At 57.9% G+C, this 24,410-nt stretch overlaps 2 protein-coding genes across 4 annotated transcripts in view; one reads left to right on the forward strand and one right to left on the reverse strand.

Moving 5' to 3' along the window:
* Window positions 1-24,410, forward strand: part of SARDH (sarcosine dehydrogenase) — a 63,227-nt gene that overhangs the window by 27,172 nt on the left and 11,645 nt on the right. For all 3 annotated transcript variants that reach the window (XR_013353999.1, XM_077851290.1, XM_077851289.1), the window contains 5 exons: window positions 23-136; window positions 5,805-5,943; window positions 7,724-7,837; window positions 13,299-13,446; window positions 17,586-17,679. Coding sequence is in view for 2 of the 3 variants with exons in the window: in XM_077851290.1 (XP_077707416.1) it covers window positions 23-136; window positions 5,805-5,943; window positions 7,724-7,837; window positions 13,299-13,446; window positions 17,586-17,679 (609 nt within the window). In the remaining variant the exon portion in view is untranslated. The remainder of the gene's footprint in view (window positions 1-22; window positions 137-5,804; window positions 5,944-7,723; window positions 7,838-13,298; window positions 13,447-17,585; window positions 17,680-24,410) is intronic.
* Window positions 1-24,410, reverse strand: part of DBH (dopamine beta-hydroxylase) — a 61,862-nt gene that overhangs the window by 188 nt on the left and 37,264 nt on the right. The window lies entirely within an intron of this gene.

The following is a 24,410-nucleotide window of genomic DNA, read 5'->3' on the forward strand; positions in this document are numbered from 1 at the left end:
TGACGAGCATGTCTTCTTGCAGGTTCTGCAGTACGACTACTATGGGGCCTACGGAAACCAGGCGCACGAGGACTACACCTACGGCTGCCTGCTCGGGGACGAGTACACATTCGACTTCCCGCCGCACCATGACGTGGTCAGTACCAAGTGCCCCCCTCCCTGGTGGAGAGAAAGTCAGGCTCCTGGGAGAGCTGGCCCTTAGGGTCCCTCAGGAGTCCTGCCAGAGGCTCTGCGGGCTCCCTCCTGTCCACCCCCATGTTGGGCTGACTCCGTTTTGAGGAGGAATCAGTAAGGTTTGCCCCTCTGCCCTCTTCTGTACCAAGGCTTGGGTCTTAGGTGGGGGCCGCCCCTCTCTGAGCCAGTGTCTCTCCTGCCCTGGAGCTGCTCTGGGACTTGCCTGCATGAGACTGTGTGTGTGACCAGCTCCTCCCTCTGGGCCCAGCACCCAGCACCGTGGGTTTCCATCTGTGGCTCTTGCAGAGTAGATTGAGGACACAGAGATCCCGGGGTGGCCCTCGAGGGGACAAACAGAGAGCCTGTGGCCTGGGGTCTGCTTACCGCCCCTCTGGCTCCAGCAGCGGGCAGGTGAGGCTGTGCAGCGCCCCAGCCCGAGTGTCTGGCCCCCTGCTCCCGCTGGGGTGGGGGTGACGAGGTCCTGAGGCCTCGGAAATGTTCTCACAGGCAGTTTCTGCAGAAAACAACACTAGCTTCCACGCCGAGTGGCCCAGCCATGCAGTAAAGGGATTCACCAGTAGGACACGGCCCAGCCTGTGTCCCCGTGGCTCATACAATCAGTCCCTCCCCCATGTGGGAGTGGAGCCAAGGCCTCCACCTGCGGGTGCCTGACCCAGGAGGGAAGGCAGCCAGCCAGCTTCCTGGGGGTGTGGCCCATGAGGTCACCTGGGGTCCTGGCTCAGAAGGGCCCTGCGCCAGAGCAGCACTCTGCTGTTGCCACCTTGAAACTCCGAATACTTTTGGAACCATGGCACAGGGTTCCATGTTGCCCTGGGCCTCACAAATGCTACAGCTGGACCCGTGACACCCCCCTCCCCCTGCCCTGGGCTTGCTCTTGTGGAGGAATCACTGGGGGAGGGGCTCGGGACGTGGAAGCCAGAGGCACATGCATCCAGAAGCTCCTGGAGTCCCTGGCGTCGCATCTCAGGAAGCGAAGGGGGCTCTGTCTGGCACTTCGGCACCCGCACCTCCTAGGGCCTGCAGGACGTCTGGCCCTCGGGGATGTGAGAGCTCGGAGGGGATGCCAACTTGGCTTGGAGGCTTCATCCAGCCTCCGCAAATGCGCCTGAACAGTCCTGAAGCATGAAACACGCATTTGTTCTCAGCGTTGGCAAGCGCCCCAGCCTGGGGAGACGAGAGTCAGCCCCGAGACTGGAGTTTTACTCTGGGCCCCCAGGTACAGCCCCAGCAGCGTCAGCCAAGGTCCCGTAGCGCCCTACCAGTTGCAGGAGCTGCACAGAGGGTGGTGGTGTCTGCAGGGGGGTGGGAGTGGCAGCATTTGGGGCTCGGGTATGGCACAGAGCCGGTGGGGTGCCAGCCCTCCTGGGGGAGCCCAATCAGGGCCTTGGCCAGTGTCCCTGGTGTAAATACTCTCACCACTCACTCCGACGCACCCACACGGTGCCACCGGATGCGGAACTAGAGGAGACGTGCCACCAGACAGACGTGGTGTGGGCGCATCTATGGTCTTCCAGCTGGGTGGCCCCCCGGCAGACCGCGTCTCCTCCCTGGGCCTGGGAGGGCACTGGGCATGAGGTGGCTCACGGCAGTTTCCTCGTCAGGGACGGTGGACGAAGCACAGGATGGGAGGAGGTGATGCAGGTCCCTGGCACACAGTGAGTGCTCGGCGAGGGGTAGTTTGCTGCTACAATTTTTTCTTCTCTCATCACAATAAGGCTGGCGCCTGTGCTTGGAGGTTGGGTGACATGTTCCGAGCAAAGGAGCAGGGACGCCGTGATAGGAGACAAGGGGAAAAACGCACGGAGGACCTGGCTGGGGCTTTGATGACTACCAGCAGGGCTGTTCTACTCTTTTTAAAAAAACAAAACAAAACAAAACAAAAGCAAAAAAACAACAGCTTTTTTGAGATGGACCTCACATACCGTACGACCCATCCTTCTGAAATGCACAAGTCCATGTTCATTAGTCACTCCCGGGGCAGGGCAGCCGTCACCACAATCTGATGTCAGAACATATTTGTCCACCTGCCGAGGAAACCCTGGAACCTCTAACCATCACCCCCATCCCCCCACCCTCGGGCACCCACTCAGCTACTTCTGTCCCCTACACATTCTCCTCTCTGGGACATTTCAGAGCAGTGGACTCATACAATCAGTCTTTTGTGACTGGCTTCTTTCACCCAGCTCGGTATTTTTAAGGTCCATCCACGTTTTAGGGCGTATCCATTACATCCTTGCTCTGTATTCTGAGCGGTATTGCATGATATGGATATATGGCAGTGTGTCTGGTCGTCTGCGGACAGACACTTGAGGTGTCTCCACGTCTTGGCTGCTGTGAATAACGTCGCTAGGATCCTGCCCAGACAGGGGTCTGCGTGGACAGAGGCTTTCATTTCTCATGGGTAGATGCTAGCAGTGGCATGGCTGGGTCATGTGGGAATGTGACACTTCATTTGAGGACCCACCAGCCCTTTTCCAAAGTGGCTGTGCTGTTTCACATTCCCACCCACAGCACGGAGGGTTCTGGCTTCTCCACATCCTCGCCACCACTTGTGATGCTCTCTCTTTGATCCTAACCATCCTGGTGGGTGTGAAGTGGAGAGTATCTCATTGGAGGTTTGAGCTGCATTTCCCTACAGGCTGATGATGTGGAGCATCTTCTCATGTGCTCATTGGCCATTTGTACATCTTCTTTGGAGAAATGTCTATTCAGACACCTTGCTCATTTTAATTTGGGCTCTTGGTCTTTTTATTGAGTCATGAGAGTTGTTGTTATATTTGGGTGCACGTCTCTTACCAGACTTCTGCGTGCACATATTTTCTCCCTTTTTCTGGCTTGTCTTTTCCCTTTCTTGATGGTAGTGTTGGCAGCACAAAAGGTCGAATTTTGGTGAAGTCCAACCTGTGGATTGTTTCTCTTGCTGCCTGTGCTGTGGGTGTTGTATTTCAGAAGTGCATTTCCTCACCTGAGGCCACAAAGACCTACTCTCATATTTTCTCCTAAGAATTATATAGGTTTAGCTCTTTTTTAAAAAGATTTTATTTATTTATTCATAGAGACAGAGAGAGAGGCAGAGACACAGGCAGAGGGAGAAGCAGGCATCATACAGAGAGCCCGATCTCTGGGACTTGATCCAGGGTCTCCAGGATCACGCCCTGGGCTGCAGGCAGTGCTAAACCGCTGCGCCACCGGGGCTGCCCATAGGTTTAGCTCTTATTCCTAGGTCTGTGACCCACTCTGACTAAAGTTTTGTATGGTGTGAGAAACGGGTCCAGCTTCCTTCCCTGCATGTGGCCGTCCAGCTGCGTCGGCGCCGCGTGTTGAAGAGCATCACCCATGCATGGCCTTCCCATCCATGGAAAATCAGTGGGCCATAAGTGTGAGGGTTGATTTCTGGACTGTCAACCTGATTTCAGTGATCTAGATGCATGTCCTGTGTGAGCGCTCCCCGTCTTGATTACAGTAGTTTTGTAGCGAGTTTTGAGATCGGGAAGCGTGAATCTCCCAGATGTGTCTTTCCTTTTCAAGATTGTTTTAAATATTCTGGATCAGAATTGAATTTCCTTATGAATTTTAGGCTCAGTTTGTCCATTTCTCCCAAGAAACCAGCAGTAATTTTGATGGGGATTATGTGGAATCTGGATCAATTTGGAGAGTTGTCATCTTAGCAATAGCCAAGTCTTCATTTTGTAAACGTGGGATGTCATTCCACTCATTTAAGTCTTCTGCAATTTCTTTAAAAAATGTTGTCGAGTTCTTAGATTTCTAGTTTTGCCCTTCTTTGGTTAAATTTATTCATCAGTATCTAAAAATTCTTTTCGATGATGTAAGTAGAATTATTTTCCTAATTTCATTTTTGACTGTTCATTGTTAGTGAAATGAAAAACAACACAATCGTTTTTATTTGTCTGCTGTACATTGACCTTGTTGAACTATTTTGTTCCTTGTAGTAGTTTTTTAGTGGGTTCTTAGGATTTCCTATGTGCAAAATCATGTTACCTGCAAATAGAAATCGTTTTATTCCTTCTTTTCCCAGCTTGATTCCTTTTATTACTTTTTCTTGCCTAATTGCTGCCCTGGTTGGAACCTCCAGTATGATGCTGAGTAGAAGTAGCAGAGCAAACAGCTGTCCTGTTTCTGATCTTAGAAGGGACATTTTTCACTCTTTCCCTGTTATGTACTATAATATCAGCCGTGGACTTTTTGTACATGCTCTTAATCAGGTTGAGGAAGTTCCCTCCTATTCTGAGATTATTGAATATTTCTTATGATGAAAGGGGTTGGATTTTATCAACTACTTTATCTGCATTTATAGGGATGATCATATAGTTCTGTTTTGGGTTCTATTAATATGCTGTGTTCCATCCGTTGATGGAAACTCCCATTCCCAGGAGAGATCCCTCTTGATCATGGCGTGTATTCCTTTTCATGTGTTGTTCAATTCAGTTCACTAGTGTTTTGTTGAGGGCGTCTGTATCTATTTTCATGAGGGATATTGGCCTCCTTTTCTTAGGGAGTCTTTGCATTTGGCATTAGGGTGATGCTGACCTCGTGAAACAAGTTAGGAATGATTTCCTACTCTTCTATTCTTGTGTGTGTATGTGAATTTTGTGAAGATTCAGTATTAATTCTTCTTGGAATTTTTGATAGAATTCACCAGTGAAGCCATCTGGACTCGGGCTTTTCCTTAGAGGGAGTTTTAAATTACTAGCCCAATCTCTTTTTGTTATGGATCTATTCAGATTTTCTATTTCTTCTTCAGTTTTAGTTACTTGTGTCTTTCTAGGAATCTGTCCATTTCCTGTCTCACGACGTGTTGGTGGACGAGTATGCGTGGTATCCCCTTAGAATCCTTTTATTGCCGTAGGGTAGGTAGTGATGTTTTCCGTCTTTCATACCCAATTTAGTACTTTGAATCTTCTCTCTTATTTCCTTTGTGAGTCTAACTGAAGGCCTGTTAATTTCATTGATCCTTTCATAGAACCAATATGTGTTTGCTGATTTTCTCAACTTTTCTATTCCCTATTTCATTTATGTCCATTCTGGCCTTTATCGTGTCTTTCCTCTTGCTTCATCTGGCTTAATCCACTCTTCTTTTTCTAGTTTCTCCAAGTGGGAAGCTGAGGCATCAATGTGAGAGCTTCTTCTGCAATGGAGGCATTCAGAGGTGTAATGTCTCTGTGAGCACGGCTCTGACTTCGTTCCCTCTGTTTCCATGTACCGCATTTCCATCAGCATCCTTCTCCAAGTACCCCTGTGAATGTTTTCTTTGATCCTTTGGTTATTCAGAAGTGTGCCAGTTAATGTCACTTACATGTGAACTCTCCAATTTTCCTCCTACTATTGATTCCGAATGAAATCCCACTGTGGTCCAATATCATGCTGTGTGTGATCTTAATCCTTTTGAACGTACATACTGCCTCTTTTATGGCATGTGAGCCGCCCTGGAGAACGTTCCCTGTGCTGGAGAAGAATGTCACGGTGTGCCCCAGCTGGGAAGGGGCGGGAGTCTCAGGGCAGGTGTGCAGCAAAGAGCACAGTGCCCCGTGCTCTGGAGGAGGCGCATCTCAGAGCCCTCATGGCATCGCTCATTCCCCGGAACTTTTCAGATCAAGAAGGAGTGTCTGGCCTGTAGAGGAGCTGCTGCTGTGTTCAACATGTCCTACTTCGGGAAGTTCTATCTGGTGGGCTTGGATGCGAGGAAGGCTGCCGACTGGCTCTTCTCTGCTGATGTCAGCCGACCCCCAGGTACGACCTCCAGAGGGCCATGCTCCTTTCCCTCTCCGGCACCAGGAAAAATTCCATGGGCACTGCCCTGGGGACTGACCCTGTCCCCACTGGGCTCCTCTAGCTCATGGCTCTGCCCCATGGCCTGACCCTGGGCTCCCTGTGTCTAGACCCCTCTGCCCTTATTGCTAAGACCCAGCCCTTAGGCCCCCGGCACCTTCCTCCATCCCTCCTCCCCACCCTCCTTCTTTACTTTGTTCCAGAAAGGGTAAAAGGCATCAGGGCCTCAGCAAACATGTCCTGGGAACATGGAACCCATTTAGTCACCCCCATAGGAAGAGTCTCCCCAAACAGGGTTTCCAGAATTCAATGAAAATACAAGAAGCTCAGATAAATTTGAGTCTCAAGTGAAGAATGAACGGTGTTTATGTATAGGTGTGTCCCATGTAATATTTGGGATATTCACCTCCTTTTTTATTTACTACCCTCCGCCCACCTGTCCATCCACCTAACAACTCACCACCCATCCCTCTGTATTAGCACCTTGGCGCTGCTGTAACAAAGCACCACAAACTGGGTGACTTTAAACAATCGAAACATATCTGACAGTTTTGGAGGCTTGAAGTTTGTGAGTAAGGCGGGGCCATGTTCCCTCTGAGACCGTAGGTAGGACCCTTGGCAGCCTCTCCTGGAGGTTCCTAGGAGTTCCTAGGCTATGGCTGCATCCCTGTGGTCTCTGCCCTGTTGTCACACAAGCTTCTCCTTGCTTGTCGTCTTCTTATTAAGGACGCCAGTCATCCTGGGTTATGTCCCACTGTAATGACTGTCTTAACGTGATTACATCTCCAAAGCCCTATTTCTTTTTTTTTCTTTTTTTTTAATTTATTTTTTTATTGGTGTTCAATTTACCAACATACAGAATAACTTCCCAGTGCCCATCACCCAATCACTCCCACCCCCCGCCCTCCTCCCCTTCTACCACCCCTAGTTCGTTTCCCAGAGTTAGCAGTCTTTACTTCTGTCTCCCTTTCTGATATTTCCCACACATTTCTTCTCCCTTCCCTTATATTCCCTTTCACTATTATTTATATTCCCCACATGAATGAGAACATATAATGTTTGTCCTTCTCCGATTGACTTACTTCACTCAGCAAAGCCCTATTTCTGAATAAGATCACATTCACAGGTACTTGGGGTTGGGACTGCAACATATCATTTTGGGGGAGGACACAGTTCAGCCCATTACACTATTTCCCCAGCCAACCCCCCTGCCACCCACTTACACAAGCACCCCCTGCTCAGCTCCTCTTAAACCTCATGCTGACCCACGTGCCCCATCTGCCTCCCTATCCACAAACCCCGCCTGGCACACCCCTCCATCCACCTTCCCCTTCACCCTCCATTCATCCACCCATCTATATAGTCATTTGTTCAACAGAATTTAGGAGCCTCTGCTCAGGCTCTATGGGTGCACCAGAGTGAGACAGGAGCCCTGCTCCTGGGAACTTTCCAGCATGGTGGTGGGTTGCGGGTGGGAGGGTGATGGGGAGCATCCAGGTCCCCAGTGGAGGCATTTCAAGAAGAAAGAAGCTCCACTCTTGATACTTGGCCGCCAGAGGATGGCCGTGCTGGGTGACTTGCCCATCCCTCCCTGGGCCCCTCGGGTGTGGCGGCATCACTGTGTGGAGAGACCTCTCCAGGGCATCCTGTCCAACGGTCACGCAGACCTGTGTGTACTGGGCTGTGCCGAGGGGCCGCCACACCGAGTGGCTCACACTCTGGCTCTTCCTCCTGCCCCAAGGCTCGACTGTGTACACCTGCATGCTGAACCACAGGGGTGGCACGGAAAGTGACCTGACCGTCAGCCGCCTGGACCCCAGCCCCCAGGCCTCCGCCCTGGCCCCTGCCTTTGAAGGTAGGAGATCCCCCCCGGGCAGAGCAGTGTTGTGACCTCGGGCCCTGCTCTGGTGACCGTGGCCGCTGCGGGTGCCGTGGACAGGGAGGGGCTGACGGGAGCTGCTCTGAGATCACCTGTCGGGCCCATGGTGGCCAGGGCTCGGGAGATGAGAGGTCTCGGTTCAGGCGGAACAGTGGGCTTTGTTCAGGCAGTGGCGCTGGGCTCTGAGTAGTGCATGACTGTGTCTTTGAAGCTGTCCAGACTGCAGTGTTGGAGCAGCCACAGCGTGCGCACGCTCAGCGCGTCTGCCCAGAGCGGAGTGAGCCAGGGAGAGGGCCGTGCCTCCCACGTGGAGAGGTTAGCGCCTCTCTGCCATGAGCATCTGTGCTGCCTCGACTTTCATCTACGCTGAATCCCTGCTCAGGCTGGGGCAGGTCCTTAGTTCAGTGCTCTAGCTCCTGCTGGGTTGCCCTCCATGGTCTCTTCACTTTTGTTTGCATGCCCCCCAGTGACGGTCTGCTCAGTACCTGTATTCCCTGTTTGCACAGCCCTGACTGCCTCACTGAGCCAGATCTGCTTCCCGTCACTTCAACTCCCTGCCCCTACCCCCTGGTTCCTGCAGGAACAACCTCAGCCCTAGTCCTGTAACAGTCTCTGCTGGGGAAGAAGAGAGATGGCTGAGGTTCGCAGAGTGGGGAGAACCCTCTTTCTCTGGGAAGAGGCCCTGTTGCCACCTCTGGATTTGCAGAGGAGAAAGGCGTTTCCATGTGGCTGACCGTGTCAACCAGGGTGAGGGCCAGGAGACCAGAAATGCTGGGAAGTGGCCCTTTCAGAAAGCCAGGCAGCCCCCTGGCTCCAGGCCTGGCTCTGTGCTGCCAACAAATGTAGCCGTGTCCTCAGTGTGCCTGGATCCGGGTCCCTGGGGTTAGGGGCCGGGCTCCGGCCTGGGCATTGGGAAAGGGTGGTACACTTTAGTGAGGTCAGGAGCCCAGGACTAGCTACTGAGCACTCACTGCGGGCCAGCAGCCTGTTTGAGGCACCAAGGATATTACCATGAACCAACCTGAGAAGATTCTGACCCGTGTGGCATTTATATTTCTGATGGGGAGAAGGGGTGGTGGGACAACTTCGCTTCACTGACCACAGAATCCTTTGGGGTGCATTTGGAGGTTGAGGGTGGGTGGGCCTCTGGGGTAGCTGCGGAAAACCGTGTCATGGGGTAGCACTGTCCGACAGGAGGCCATGAGCGTGGATGAGTGCTCCCGCTGGGGGGGGGGGTAGGGTTCAGGGGGCCTGTCCCTCCTGACCCCTGTGGTGCTGAGGCCAGAACAGTAGTGGGCTCAGCCGGAGCACGTGTGCTTCATGAATGAGCTCATCTGCCCATTCCTTCTCCCAGTGCTCACTAGAGCTTTCACCCTCAGACAGGTGTGTGCTGATGGCAGAGGCAGGAGCCGAAGGAGGCTGGCTGTGCCTCTGGGATCCCATGGTATGGACCCACCACTGTAGAGGCAGACATGCCAGGAAGAGCCCATTAAAACACCAGAGTGGGATGGTGGAGGCCCTGGGAAGTAGCTGAGCTAGGATGGGGAAGGCTTCCTGGAGGAGGTGATGTCTGGCTGGAGCCTCTGGATGGGCAGGAGGTGCCAGCTGGAAAGGTGCCTGCAAGGAGCTGGGGGGACAGGCCAACAGGGGCCATTTGGAGAAGGGCTGGTGGGAGCTTCATGTGGCCTTGAGCAGAGGGTAAGGCCTGACAGACCGTTGCCCTCCCTGGAGAGCAAGTGTAGCTGAGAGTGCAGGACAAAGGGATCTCTATGAGAGTGCAGAGGGCCTACAGAGGTCCCCAGCCGGACCCTGCCACTGCCTGGCTCTGTGGCACACAGCTCGGAGCCTCAGTTTTCCTGTCTGGGGAATGGGGGGCATTGCTAGTTCCCTCTCAGTGGGGAGCTGTGGTGAAAGCACTTTGTAAACTGAGTCACTGTCTGAGGGCACACCCATGATACACCTTTTGGGATGATTCCGGTGGATCCCTGGCCAGGAGGGTTTGAGGAGCACCTGCCTGGCCAGGGCTGAGGGAGGAGCAGGCTCTGCAGCCGAGGTACAAGGAAGGGGCTAAAGATTCGGGAGACTCTGGGGCCTCCACATCAAATCACAGTCTCCCGAGAGTGAGCGAGGGGTCTGCGTTTGGCCTGAGAGGGGGGAAGTGTGCGCCGCGAGGGAGGCACGACAACGCCTGTGTCACAGGAGGCTCTAGCGCCTGCTGACGGGCCTGGGGACAGGGCCAAACACGAGAAAACCCGTGGTGTGTGGACCTTGTTTTATTTTCAGCCTTCAAAATTACCGCTCCTGCCATGAATATGCATGTCTGGTCAATGTGCGTGTTTTAGATGGGGGTTCATTATACCTGTTACATCAGATCACCGTTAAGTCAAGAGGATGAGGTGATTTGCATTTGATCAAGGTTGTGTACACAGCAGCCGTCAGTCCTAAACGTGATCTCAATTGATCTTTCATATTGCGAGGGGAAAACCTGCTTGTAGGAGGTGTGTCAACAACACCGAAAGGTGCAGCATAAAACCTGCCGCCCCCAGCTCCGCAGCTGGAACCCGCGCCCCAGGACGCTGTGCCCGCTGACCACCCTCTCTGTCACGTCTGCTGGCAGGCTGGGCCTGGAGCTGGGCCAGCTTGGCCTCGGGACCTGGCACTTAGGGTCTTTGGTGAGGGGCAGCTGCCCCTTTCTTGGACTCCCGGTGGCCTCAGTAACCCACGTCCTTCAGGGACAGGCCTCTGGTGGCTTTAGGCCGCTGGGCCTCCACAGAGTCACAGCGAGTGTCGGGGCCCGGGGCCAAGGACACAGCCAGTGTCCTGTAACAGTCCCCAGCCCAGGGACCGGGGCCCTTGGGGGGCTGACTGGTCTTTTTGGCTTCTGTCTCCTTTTGTCCTCATCAGTTTTAAGAGGAAAGAGGAAGGGAGGAAACATGATCAAACCTGGCCAGGACTTTGATAGATATTTTTATCCCGTGGATGCTCTTAACAGCCCTTTGGGGGCAGGTGTGGCTCTGCCCATCTTACAGATTAGGAAACAGGCTGGGACAAGTGAGAATGGAGGCCGATGAGCCAAAAAAGCGAATCTGGGCCAGGCTGGTCTGGTGCCAAGACTTATGTGTTTCCCAAGACAGGGTCCTCCTGGGTGGGAGAGAATAGTTCCCCTGGGAAGTGTCCCCAAGGGGGTAAGTAGCAGGGGTTTGCAGAGCAGCCCTTTCTGCCCAGCCTCATAGTCCAAAAGATCCAAAGGTGCATGCAGGGTATGGTCCCGGCTGTAGGGAGATTGTGAGATGGGGACAGAGGCTGGTCCCCGGGGAACAGGCAAGGGGGCAGACCACTGCAGTGAGGTGGTGGAGGTGCTCTGCAGGGTTGGGGTAGGGTAGGTAGGGAAATGGACTTCCCAGAGGAGGGGACGTTTGAGCTGGGTCCAGGAGGGTGAGGAGGCGTGGCTCAGGTCCTGGGAGGGACTGGCCCAAGAGCCGAGCTGAGAGTGCCAGAACCAAGTACCTTGTGAGGGGATGGGGGCCACAGGGCAGGCTCTGACAGGCCGGGGGGACACTGCGGGGACCATCCTGAGGGCCGTGGGAGGGAGGGCGGGAGGTGGAGAGGTTGGACAGGCGTGGGATTGGAGGCTGGAGCCAGGAGGGGACAGATCCAGCCATCCAGGCCACAGATGCTGCAACCCAGACGGAGCCCCAGCCGTGGGCACAGAGAGAAGGGGCTTGGAGATGGCTTGAGGAGTGGGGGTGAGGAGACAGCAGGGCTGCGGGTGACCCCAAGGTCCAGTCATCTACCAGGAAGTGCCTCGAGCTCTGGTATTCAGGGAGGGCTTCCTGTAGGCTAAGGCCTCTGAGTCGGATCTGGAGGGACAGGCGGGATTAGGGGAGCAGAAGAGCACACAGCACATGGGGTGATGAGGTCAGGAATGTCCCTGGGCTCACCTGGACGAGGTGGGAGGAGGTGGTGGGGACCACAGCCCCTGCTTCTGCTCCTTCCCCAGCTCCAAGCTTCCAACTGGTTGCCCCCAGCCCAGCCCAGCCCAGGAAACTCCCATGAGAGTCCCGCTAACAGGTGCTCTTGGAGAGTGAGAGAAGCCTGGTGCCCCTTCACCCCCAGGCCTCGGCCACCGGTTGTGCCCTCCTTTGCCAAAGAAGGATAGTGAGTGCCTACTTTTCAGTTACAATAGGGGTGCTGTGCGCCTGTTATCACAATGGCTCACGGCTCTGGGGGAGCCCCTGGGAAGGGCCAGGGAAGGGCACTTAGGAGGATTCTCCAGCCTCTGGAGCCCCCTGGCCATCTCCGCCTGCGAGCTACGTCTGAGTCTGGGGTGGCACTGGGCCTGCGGGGACCGATGCCAGAGCCAACAGTGTCCAGGGCTGAGAGAAGCAGCTGCCACACAGGACCCCGAGGTGGAGGATGCCTCACGGGGCAGAACCAGCCTTGCCGCCGGCTCTGGGCCCTTCCCAGGGGTCCCTCCCACAGTCACGGTCCCACTGTACAGATGGAGAAGTGGCTGGGAGGTCAGGGATCGTTCAGGTACCACCGCTCTGAGGCGGAGTTAGTGAGGAAGGAAGGCAAGGGGGAGGATGCCAGGGGAGGGACAGAGATGGAGGGGGCCCCTGCCTCCAGTGACCAGTGAGGCACAGGCTGCGGCTGAATCTCACAGTGTCCCTGGGATGAGAGCACAGAGGCTCAGAGAGGCTGTGTGATGGGCCTGAGGCCCCACAGCTGGCCCAGCTCCCGCTCCCCAGGCCGGCAGCTCCCCCAGGACACTGGGCTGAGGCAGGCTGCCCTCCGTTCACCCCTACCCGGGGGGCAGTGAGGCCTAGACCATGGACTCAGAGCTGGACAGAGTCTAATCTTCCACTGTGTGCCCTCTGTGAACCTCAGGCTCCTTTTCTGAACCCCTGGGAATGGTGATGAGCATCAGCCTCCTGGGGAGAGTGAAGGAGATATTGCCTGTAAAGCCCAGCCCTGTACCAGGCGCCGCGAGTCCTGCTATGGCCAATGGGGGGACCTGGAGACCAGGGATCGGGGGAGCATGCAGTGAAATGAGAGCCAGGGGGGAAGAGACTTGTCCAAGCCCACCCAGCATTGATGACCAGATGGAGCAGCATCTCCCTGGGGGTGGTGGTGGTGGGACCTCTGCCCCTTCCTGGGTCAGGAGCTCTTTGAGGAGTGAGTGAAAGCCTCAGAGTCTCCCAGAGAAGTGTTCCCTTGCCATGTGCAGCCCTTGGGGGTCCTAGAGCTTGGCCCCCACCCCTGCTCCCCGATGAGATCCAGGGCCCCCGGGGAGGGGCCCCCATGCTCTGCCTTGTGTTGTTCACTCTCCAGAAAAGAGGACATGTCTCCTCAACCCGGAGGCCTTGGGCCTCACTGCACTGCTTGTGCCACCTGCGTCCTGCTGTCCTGCCCTGAGTCTGCCCTTCTGTTTCAGGGGATGGCTACTACCTGGCTGTGGGCGGGGCCGTGGCCCAGCACAACTGGTCTCACATCAGCACAGTACTGCAGGATCAGAAGTTTCGGTGCCAGCTTATCGACGGCTCTGAGGACCTGGGCATGATCAGCATCCAGGGCCCCGCCAGGTGAGGACAGGCCCCCACAGGGCTGCCACCCCCATTCTGAGACCCTGGGACCCAGACCCAGGTCCCTCCAACCACTTGCCGGTCCAGAGTGGGATGTGCTGGTTAGTTAGACGCTCTGGTGAACTCCGAGACGCCACACCGGACAGATCACTGTCAAAGCCCTAGGATGCAGAAAAGCCCTTGATGTGAGTGTCGCGCTGAACCGGACAGTGACTCAGCATCTGAGGGCTCAGGGGTCACAGGAGGGTCTGTGTGTGATTCGGTATTTGCAGAGCTGCATCCCCACCTGTGAGGAATCGGAGCTGGCAGGGTCCTCAGATGCGGGCTTGTGTGTGGAGCTGCAGAAGCGGCCTCGGCACAGGGCGCATGAGCTGCTGTGCGCTTTGGAAAGATCCCTACAGCTGGGCTTCTGGGAAGGGGCCCGGGGTTTGGGGTGGGAGGTGGGGAGAGGCCAGTGGGGAAGAAGAATCGTGTTCACAGCACCCACTGGGCACCTGTCATCTGCCAACCCCTGAGCCGACATCTCCTGAAACTGCTACCAGCAGCCCTCGGGGGTGGTCCCAGTTGTGCTTGTTCTTCTTCAGTGAGGAATCAGAGGCACAGAGTGGCAGAGATCTCTGCCCAGGGTTGCACAGCTAGCAAGCGCCAGGGTGGCTGGGCATGCACCCCGTCCTCTGCCCCCAGCTCTCGGAAAGCTGCACACCCTGAGCAGTCACCTGTCCTGAGGAATTATAGACCCTCCGTGAGATGCTGTGCCCGGTGCAGGTGCTCTGTGACCCCAGAGCCCAGGGGTGCATTGGTTGGGGGGGCCCTGCCAGACTGAGAGGTGCGGGAGGGGCAGGGGAGGAGGGGAACCACTCCTGGGGGCATGTGTAAAAGGAAGGACGCACCCCCCCCAGAACGGTGGGAAGCGCTGGCTGCTGAGAGGGGGCGGGAGTGGGGGGAAGAGTGGATGGATGTGCCCACAGCCAGACGGCGCCCCGCCGCACCACTGACCAAGCATGCTGCATCTGGGTCCCGTCCCCATGGCCGGCAGGCCTCCCGGGTCCCTGGCTGCTGTGCCCAAGCCCCGCCACGGGGTACATTCTCCCGGTGCCTTTGAGCCGACGGAGCCAGCAGCTCCCTGTGCTGGGTCCTGGGCTGGCCCACCTCCCCTCCCAGGGGGTGCAGTAGCCGTCTGTGCATGGGCGTGGCTCGGGGCCGCACAGCAGACGGGCAGGACACGCTCGCTGGATGAATGTATAGGACCTGAGTAGATCCTATAGGTCACGTATTGGTCCAACATGCGCTAAGACAACACTTGGGGGCAGCCCCAGTGGCGCAGCGGTTTAGCGCCGCCTGCAGTCTGGGGTGTGATCCTGGAGTCCCGGGATCAAGTCCCACATCAGGGTCCCTGCATGGAGCCTGCTTCTTCCTCTGCCTGTGTCTCTGCCTCTCTCTCTCTCTATGAATAAATAAATAAAATCTTAAAAAAAAAAAAAAAAAAGACAACACTTGGGCCAAGCCCTCGAGGAAATGAGGGATCACGCTTTGGAGTGCTCTGGAGGGATGGTGTTCCAGGCACAGGAAACAGCAGGTGCAAAGGCCCTGTGGCAGGGGTGTGCCCATGCATCTGAGGGAAAGTGGTGAGGCCAGCGGGAGCAGGGCAGTTGGAGACAGGCCCGCAGAGCAGAAGGGGTGGGAGCCTGTGGGTCTAGGGGCTGTTCCTCTGAGTGAGGGGGGCTGAGCAGAGCAGAGACACGGGCAGACTTGGGCCATATAGCAGGGTCTCTGAAGCTGGGCCGGGCTGCTGTGTGAGGAGCCCCAGCGGCTGGAGAAGCCAGGACTCTGAGGAGGGAGCCATGAGCTGTGTCCAGGGGGTCAGTGGAGAACCGCCCACCTCCTGTACCTCATGGGAAGCCTCCCAAGGTGGGTGCAGGTGACAGTTGCCTCCTTCCCCTGGCAACTCCTTAGCTTCCATCCCCGTTCCTGCATGAGCGACAGCCTGGCCGGCACCACCGGCAGGGGCTAGACCCTCGGAGCCGTCATGCAGGAAGCCTGTAGCACAGGATCCGGCCCCTGGGCCGCACTCAGGGACCTGCTGTCTTGTGGAACTCTCTGGAAGCACTCCTCCATGATCGGGTGGCCCAGCACAGTCACCACTAAGCTGTAGGTGGCCGGCGAGACCGGATATTTGATGGTAATTAAGTTAAACTCTAGTGGCCCACATGCGTGTGGCTGGTGGAGACTGTACAGCAGTGAGCGGTCGCTGTCGCTGTATCCACGTCCGGGTACACGGCATGTGCTTTCTCACGGATTCCTCACAGGCCCCGGGGGAAGCGTTGCTGCCCCTGTTAGAGGACAGGTGGTGCTAGGGGGTGGGAAGTCGGGGACACGCACACCCCGCATCATCCTCACAACACTCCGAAGGTTCTGTTATGTACGGGGTCCCTCAGCCTCGACACCGTGACCTCTGGGAAGGTCCAAGGGCATTGGGCAGCATCGCCGGCCCCCACCCATTCAGTGCCAGGAGCACCCCCAGCCGTGACGACCAGAAATGTGTCCCGAGGTGACCAGGTGTCCCCAGGGGGCCTGCTGGTCCGTGATGACCCCGCATGGTGGTCAGGCTGGCGGTGGTCGTGGCCGGGGGTGTGGACCCGGGCCCTCAATGGCTCGTGATGCGGGAAACTGAGTTCAGAGACGTCAGCGGGACGTCTCTGGCCCGAAGCCCTCAGCTAATGAAACACAAAAGCACATAAATCCGTGTCGACGAAAGGGACGTGGCTGTAAGCGGGTGGATGGATGGACAGCCGGGGTGAGGGACCCGCTCCGTGTCCAGTTCTCTGTGTTTGCTGGGGGTTTGGCCCCGGGGGGACAATCGCTGCCCCTGTTAGAGGATGGTGGGGGCGAGGGTGGGTGGGTAGGGGTGTCAGGACTTGAACCTGCATGTCTGGCCTGTGCCCTCTGGCGCTACCTGCTGCCCCCTGGCCCAGGGCTGCATTCGGTAGCCCCTTTGGCGCCCACAGGCCTCCCACCCAGGGCTGCTGAGCCCTGTCAAACCTCGACCCGGGTGGCAGCTCCTTCCCTGGGACGCCAGGGAGGACGGCCTCCTGGAAGTCGGGGGTGGCTCTCTGGGGGCTGGCACCACATGGGTGCCAGAGCGGGTGTTACATAAGGTGCTGGCAGGCTGCAGCGTGCTGGGCGCCTCGGGCCGGTGTGGGTGGGCAGCTCCAGCAGTGTGGGGGCAGCGCTAGGATGGGCAGTGCTCTGAGCAGCAGTGCCCCGCGGCCCCTGCCCCCACCGGTGCCCCTGTTGGGGGCTGTCTCCTGCCAACCAGAGCCCGCCCTGGGGCGCCAAGCTGGGCTATCGTCAGTCGGTTCTGTTCATGTGTGCTTTCTGCGCTGGGCACGTCAGGCTAGGAGCCCAGGTTCAGGGGGTGGGGACTGGGGGGGGGGTCCAAGGACAACCCATGTGAGAGGTGCCCTGGCGGGAGATGTATCACAGCTTTACGACCCGCATAAAAAGGGCATCGGACCCAGACTCAAGGGGTCAGGGAGGGCTTCCTGGACAGGTGGCAGCTGAGCCAAGACCCGAGGGATGACAAAGGATCTCACAGGGGCGGGGATCTGGGTGGAATGCCAAGGAGTACAGGAGGAGTGGACGAAGGCCCCAAGGGAGGCAAGGGGGGGCAAGGTGCCCAGGAAGTAGGGTTTCCATGGATACTGAGGGCTTTGGGCCCAGCGAGGTCTCAGGTGACCCATCACGCTCCAGAGCTGGTGGGGGAGGTGAGGGGAGTGGCCCCTGCCCCCAGGGAGCTCACAGACTAGCCCTGCCCATAGGACCTGGGGGCATAGGGTCAGGTCGTTGCCCCTGGAGCCCGTGTAGGTCTGGCCGCCCCAACCCCCAGGCTGGGCTCACTGCCCCCATTGTCGCTCCTGCTGACGATGTGGCTTTTTTAGCCGACCGTATTTTTGGGCGTGTGCTCATCTTGACGCACTTTTATTACCCCCCTGCGTGTCATCAGTCTGCCCCGTGAGGACAGGGACCTGCCCTGCGCACTGCTGGACCTGCCGTGTCTTGCTGGCCCGGAGCCTGCGCCCAGGAATGCTCAGCAAGGGTTTGTCGACTGGCTGACTAACCAACTTTCTTCTCACGCACAGCCGGACCATTCTCCAGGAGGTGCTGGATGCAGACCTGAGCAATGAGGCTTTCCCTTTCTCCACCCACAAGCTGGTGAGAGCTGCCGGGCACCTGGTAGGTACCAGCTGGTTGCTGCCTCCCGGGCTGTGGATGGCAGCAGTGTCCTGAGGCCGGGACCGGGAGCCTGGGTGCCCTTGTGCCAGTGGGTCGACTTCCCTAAGCCTCTGTCCCACGCCCCGAGGGAGGGACGGGCTGTTGGGAGCACAGAGGGGTGACAGGTCAAGTCAGGCTTCCCTGGAGCTCTGCCCAGAGCCTGGCACCGACTGGGGGGCTCCCTCACAGGCTTCTGCCCCGAAAGACAGCCTTGGCCTTGCCGCCTGCACAGCCACCTGTGGTGTCCCCTCCTGAAGGCCCAGGGCATGGCCTCTCGAGTCAGGGGTGGCGTGTACTCCCCCCACCACATTGGGAAGCACAGGGTGGGACGGCAGAGCACCTGGGGCTCACGCAGGGCCCTGTGTTCTCTGAGGAGGTGCTTGTCCTTCCCTAGCGCCCTCCTGCCCCTGCCCACCCAGCATTGTGGGTGTGGGACGAGGAGGGGCTGCTGGGGCAGAGGGGGGGCGCACCCCCAGGAAGTCCAGGTTGCGTGGACCCCTGGGGACGGTGGGTGACACCAGGGCTCCATTGGACCCGGCTCTGGTGGGAAGCTTCCTCAGAGACCAGGGGCTGGGGCCGGGGAGGCTCTGGGTCAGCCCATCCCTTCCCTGTCCTCGCTGTCCTTGTTGGAAGTTAAGTGTCCTGACTCCCCGAGGCCAAGGGGAGGAGCAGACAGTGAAGGTGCCCTCGGCCATGATTTGCTGGGGGCTTGTGGGCACCGGACGCTGCTCTGAGCACACGCACGCCCCGCATCATCCTCACAACACTCCGAAGGTTCTGTTATGTACGGGGTCCCTCAGCCTCGACACCGTGACCTCTGGTAAGGTGTCCTGTGCTGGAAGCTGTCCGGGGTGTCCGAGGGCATTGGGCAGCATCGCCGTCCCCCACCCATTCAGTGCCAGGAGCACCCCCCAGCCGTGGCAACCAGAAATGTGTCCCGAGGTGACCAGGTGTCCCCAGGGGGCCTGCTGGTCCGTGATGACCCCGCATGGCGGTCAGGCTGGCGGTGGTCGTGGCCGGGGGTGTGGACCCGGGCCCTCAATGGCTCGTGATGTGGGAAACTGGTTCAGAGACGTCAGCGGGACGTCTCTGGCCCGAAGCCCTCAGCTAATGAAACACAAAAGCACATAAATCCGTGTCGACGAAAGGGACGTGGCCGTAAGCGGGTGGGTGGATGGACAGCCGGGGTGAGGGTCCCCCTCCGTGTGCTGTTCTCCGTGTTTGTCGGGGGTCTGGCAGGGAAAGTGCAGAGGAATGCGGGTGAGCAGTGCGATCCCGGGCTGCAGAGGGGCTGCAGCGCCAGGACCCCCCGGGGTCCTGTTAGCAGACAGTGTAGCACTGAGGCCTGTGAAGGCGCTGCCAGGCAGGGTGGGGGGCAGGGGCAGCTCTGCCTAGCGGGGGGCGCTCCTGCCTTCCCTCACCGGCGGCAGGTGAGCCGAGGGACTGAGAGCTGGGGCAGGGACATGGAGGTCTCGTCTAGCTTGTGTCCTGCCTCCTTGGTGCAGGGCTGTCTGCCAGGACCAGAGAGGTGGCTGTTTTGAGAAAGCGGCACAGCTCGACCCCAGGCCCTGGCTGGCACCCAGCAGCCCCTGACCGCCGGGGGGTCCTGGGCCTCCATGGGGATGGGGCTTTGGCTCGTGGAGGCATCAAGGCCTGGCATCTGCTCGGCCTGCACATGGCTCGGGGGTGGTGGGAGAGAGGACCAGGTGGGAGCCCTTCCCTTCCCGGCCCAGGCCACTCCAACGATGCACCTGGAATGGGACTTGTGTCCGGCCGGCGGGCTCCAGCTGCCTCCTACCCTTGGGGGCTGACCCATTGCACCCCTGGCCCGTGGCTGGCTGCTTGTTGGACAGCAGGGCCTGGGTGTCAGGCGGGGTCAGGCCCCGGGCTGAGGGGAAGCGAGGCCAGCCTCCAGGATGAACCCTTCTCTAGGGCAATGGGCAGCCCAGGCAGGACATGAGGTGCGGTGGGATGCCAGGTCAGGGCACAGGACACCCAGGGGGCTGCTTGTCCTCACTACCTCCTCTGGGACTTGTCTCCTGGTTTCGTCAGAAAGTATTCTATTGCTTCGTGAACCGTGCTCAGTTTCCAACTGTAAGGGTGGCGTGGTGGTGAAGAGGGGCGGCTGGAGGCGGAGCTCCCTCTCAGCACGGCCCCTTGGGGTGCAGCCCTCAGCCCCTCTGAGCCTTCCTCTCTCCACGCGGGCACCTGGAAGGCTGGTGCACCAGCAGGGCCCTGGGGCAAGATGCCAGCCCCTCCTGAGCCAGGCCGCGGGCCTCATTCAGGGTGCCTCACCGAACCTTCTCTCCCCTATCTCTGTCCACAAAGTTTAAAACAGGTACGAGGCCACCACCCGGCTTGATTCTCTGATGGTGGGTGTAACAGTTTTCTTTCTCTTTTTTAAAAAAGATTTTATGTATTTATTCATGAGAGACACACACACATACACACAGAAGCAGGGACACAGGCAGAGGGAGAAGCAGGCTCCACACAGGGAGCCCGATGCGGGACTCGATCCCGGGTCTCCAGGAGCAGGCCTGGGCTGAAGGCGGCACTAAACCGCTGAGCCACCCGGGCTGCCCAAATTAATTGAGAAGATTTTTTTTCTTTCTTTCTTTTTCTTTTCTTTTTTTTTAAGTAGGGTCCATGCCCAACATGGGGCTTGAACTCACAACCCTGAGATCAAGAGTCACACACTCTACTGACTGAACCACCCTGAGAAGGTTCTTTTTTTTTTTTTTTTTTTTTTGAGAAGGTTCTTTTCTTTCTTTTTTTTTAAAGATTTTATTTATTCACTTGAGAGAGAGTGTGGGAGAGCACAAGCCAGGGGGAGGGGCAGAGGGAGAGGGAGAGGCAGGCTCTGAGCAAGGAGCCCGAGGCGGGACTCCATCCTAGGACCATAGGATCAAGACTTGAGTTGAAGGCCAATGCTCAACCGCTGAGTTCCCCAGGCACCCGGGTCTAGCAGTCCTCTGAGTCCTCTAAACACTCCCTGAGAACCCCTTTGACCCTCTCTCAGCTCCTTGGGCAGCACTCTAGGAATAGCCCAGTGATGAGCTCCCCGTCCACGGTGCTCCTTCTATGAGTCTGATTATTGACCTATGGCAGGTTCCTCAGGCCCAGAGACAGACCTGGAGACAGGTGCCCCAGGTACACAGTCCTGGCCTTCCGGGTCATTCCATGCTGTGTTCTTGCTCATCATTTGGTGTTCTCTGTGTGTCCACCCCCCACCCCACGCCGGCCTGGTGCTCTCCTAGGCCTTTGGGAGGGCGCAGGTACAAAAGCACAGAGCCCCCTATGCCGGGTCCCGCCCTCAGGAGATGGACACCCTCGGCCCACAATGGGTCTGTCCTGGTTCTCATCTGAGCTCTTACCCTTATTCTAAACCGTGGATCTATTCCCAGGGCTGGGCGGGTCCTCTTCCCACCTCTGCCCTCCCCGTTTCCCCCCACCCCTACCTGGCTGTGGACTTAATTTGGGACATGTTGGCTGGGAGACCCGCAGATGCCAGGCACGGAGCGGGGGCCCGGAGGCTCTGGGATGGAAGAGGTGGGCCCCTTCCCGCCATGAGCTCTTGCCCCAGCTGGGATGGAGGTGGGGGTGGGGGCAGGTGCGGGAAGGACCCTGCAGTACAGCCTACCCTGTGTCGTAGAGAGGGCCCCAGGCGGCAAGCATGGGGACGTGGAAGGTCCCAGGCGTTCACAGCAGGGAGATGGAGTCTTGGCAAAACGAATGTGAGGAAGACAAGGTGGTGGAGAGGATGGTGGCCTCTGGGCTGGGGAGCAAGCACGCCTGTGCTGGGCAGGCAGGGGCTCTGCCCTTGGACGGGGGTCCCCCATCTCCCTGCTGCCTGGCCACCTTGGAACACATGTCCTGGGGTTGTCAGCAGAGACGTCTTTGTCTCTCCTGCCGGCTGGAAGCTCATCCGCCTGCAGGGGACCCTGAGAACCAGCGCCCAGGGCCGGGGCACTGCCTCACTCTGTACAACACCCAACCCTCCAAACACACGGATTTACTGTCCTGCAGTGAATTTTACTGTCCTGGTCAGTGCCCAGCTGGAGCATATTTATGCAGAATCCCGACACGGCACCTGGCAGTGTCACACGCCCGTCGTCTCATCCCTCCTCCTCCCTGCCACTCTCTGCAGGTTGCTGCTGCCTGCTGTGTGGCCTGCTGGGAGGACCCCGTCCTGCCTCAGGGGGCTGGGAGTCCCCAGGAGCCCTGGGGGCCAGGGGTAGGTGGGAGATGAGCTCCACAAGGGCGGGAGCATTCGAAGATGGGGTGCAGCTGAGGGCGTGGTCAGTGGGCGCCCCATGCGTCCCGGAATCCTGCCCCGGGACACTTCTCGCAGGGGCCAGGGAGCTGTGGGCAAAACAAAGCAAAGGCTTAGTTTCCTTGGTGTTGAAGTTACAGGTTTTGCTGACCTCAGCGTGGGCCCCCATCCCGTGTTTTAGGACCGTACGAGCCTAGGGTGCAGGGGCTTCATGGCTCATTGTCCAGTAGGAGGGGTGGGGACGTCAGCCTGGCTGGGCCTCCGGCTGTGGGGCCTGCGCTGCCCTAGGCTGCATGGTGGCCTCACAGGCAGGTGGGGAGGTGGGAGCTGGATCAGCCCGGAACCCACAAGTTCAGGAACAGAGTCACCCTGGTGTTCAGCAGAGCCGGGGGCCTGGAGGCCTGGCTTCTAGACTTGCCCCAGGCCTTCCAGGACTGCCTCTCCTGGACTCGGTTTCCCCACCTGCAACAGAAAGTGCAGACAGTATCTAAAATCCTTCCTGGGCTGTCTTGTGAGTCTGCCCAGACAGCCTGAATTCTCTCTGAATCCAGGGGGATTTCACATTCTCCCTGATAATATCTTGCACTGGCTTCAGCAAGTCCTGGCGCCGTATCCCTCAGTGCGAAGAGGCGCTAGGGCGGGAGGACGGGCCGGGCCAAGTTTTATGGGAGGTAACTGGATCCCAGCCACCCAGATGCTGGAGAGGAATGTGTGTCTGTGCAGCCAGCAAGGGCCTTCTGGTCGCAACACACAGAATGATGAGGCCTGGGCCCAGACTGCACCCCGGCCAAGGGTTGGGGAGCAGGGCCCTGCCACGGTCCCCCACGACCCACACTCGCGGCACACAGGTGGGTGCACAACCCTGGCTGAGCAGCGTCTTCATTTTGCAACAATCTCCCCAAGATGCTCAGGCCCCAAGCTTCTGTGAGCCTTGCATTCCTCGAGGAAGAAGGGGAGGAGGGAATTGTCCCCTTGGCAGCCAACTGAGCAGATGTCCTTACCTCCCACACGGTGGCCTTGAGGTCCCTGCGTGGTCCCCCTCGAGGGGGGATGTGGTGTTCCTGGTGCCTCGGCCGAGGACAGCCACCCCCCTCCCCCCACCGCCGGAAAGTGGCGAGCACATTGTGAGGCACAGCAACAAGCAATTTTCTTCTGAAAACGAATTTCAGGTCAAAAGGAAATTACATTTCTTCTGATGGTGTGGAGTCCTCGCCGTGGCACGTTGGGATTCAATTCGCTCAGGGTGGAATGTTCGCCCACCTGCACACGTTGTGCAGATGGTCGGAGTCTCGGGCCTCCCAACAGAGCCCCCCGGGCCTTCAGTTTTCACCACTGCCTAAAAGCGCTTTGTAGGACCTGTGCAGTTTCACAGTGGCTCTAGAAAGTCGGGGGGCTATGGGCGGGGCCCGTGGGTGTAGCCCAGAAATCCGTGTGGCCACAGCGGCGGTTCAAGGTGTCCCCTGGGGGATGTCTGCTTGCCGCGGAAGTGTAAGTCAAGGTGTGGCTAGAGTGAGCATGGATGGCCCTGAGGGACCCTGGGGCGTGAGCGTCAGAGATTCCAGAAGTTCCTCCAGGGCAGGACTCCAACCTTTTTCTGCAGGGAACGCTGGCCGTTCTCACTCTGCAGCCGCGGCCTCGCTCTGTGGGTGCAACAGCCAGCCGTCTTCCTCAGGGACCGTCCGTAGCTCTGATCAGTGGCTCTGAACCTGTGGTCCCAGGGGCAGCTGGCTGGGCAGGGTCTGCGGCCTCCCCGGCGTGCCCGGGGCCTGGGACGGGAAGTCTGAGGGCCGCACAGTTTCTACGGAGCTTTTCAGATCCTTAGGGACGGTCAAGTTTCTGGCATATGATTTGAGCATCGTACCTTTTATTTATTCTTATTCTTGGAAATGAGTTTCCAGTCATCCCCTTCACCACACACAACCCCACCGCCAGCATCCCTACCACTCCCCCTACGACCGCACCACCATCTCCACCATCATCCCCATCACCACCATCCTACCACCCCCATCATCCCCACTATACCATCGTCACCACCACCGTCATCCCCACAACCACCACCATCACCATCCCCACCACCAAGCCCACCACACCATCCTCACCTCTACCACCATCCCCATCACCCCCATCACCCTCATCAACATCCCTGCCTCCACCTCCACTCCCCCCACCAACTACTGCCATCACCACTATCTTTACTACCCTAATTACCTCCATCACCACCACCACGCCACCGTCACTGTCACCACCACTGCACACTAGCCTTGTGGACTTGACCACTGGGAGAAATTGCACATCCCACTAGCAGAACATTATTAGAATCAAAGATATATTGGGAGCCTCCAGGGGGTTTGAAAAATGAAGATCCTTGAACCTATTTTCCCCTCCTGGGTTCAGGGCACCAGGCCTCTGCAGAGGGCTG

Source organism: Canis aureus, chromosome 16 (assembly GCF_053574225.1).
Source record: "Canis aureus isolate CA01 chromosome 16, VMU_Caureus_v.1.0, whole genome shotgun sequence".
NCBI classification, from domain to species: domain Eukaryota; kingdom Metazoa; phylum Chordata; class Mammalia; order Carnivora; family Canidae; genus Canis; species Canis aureus.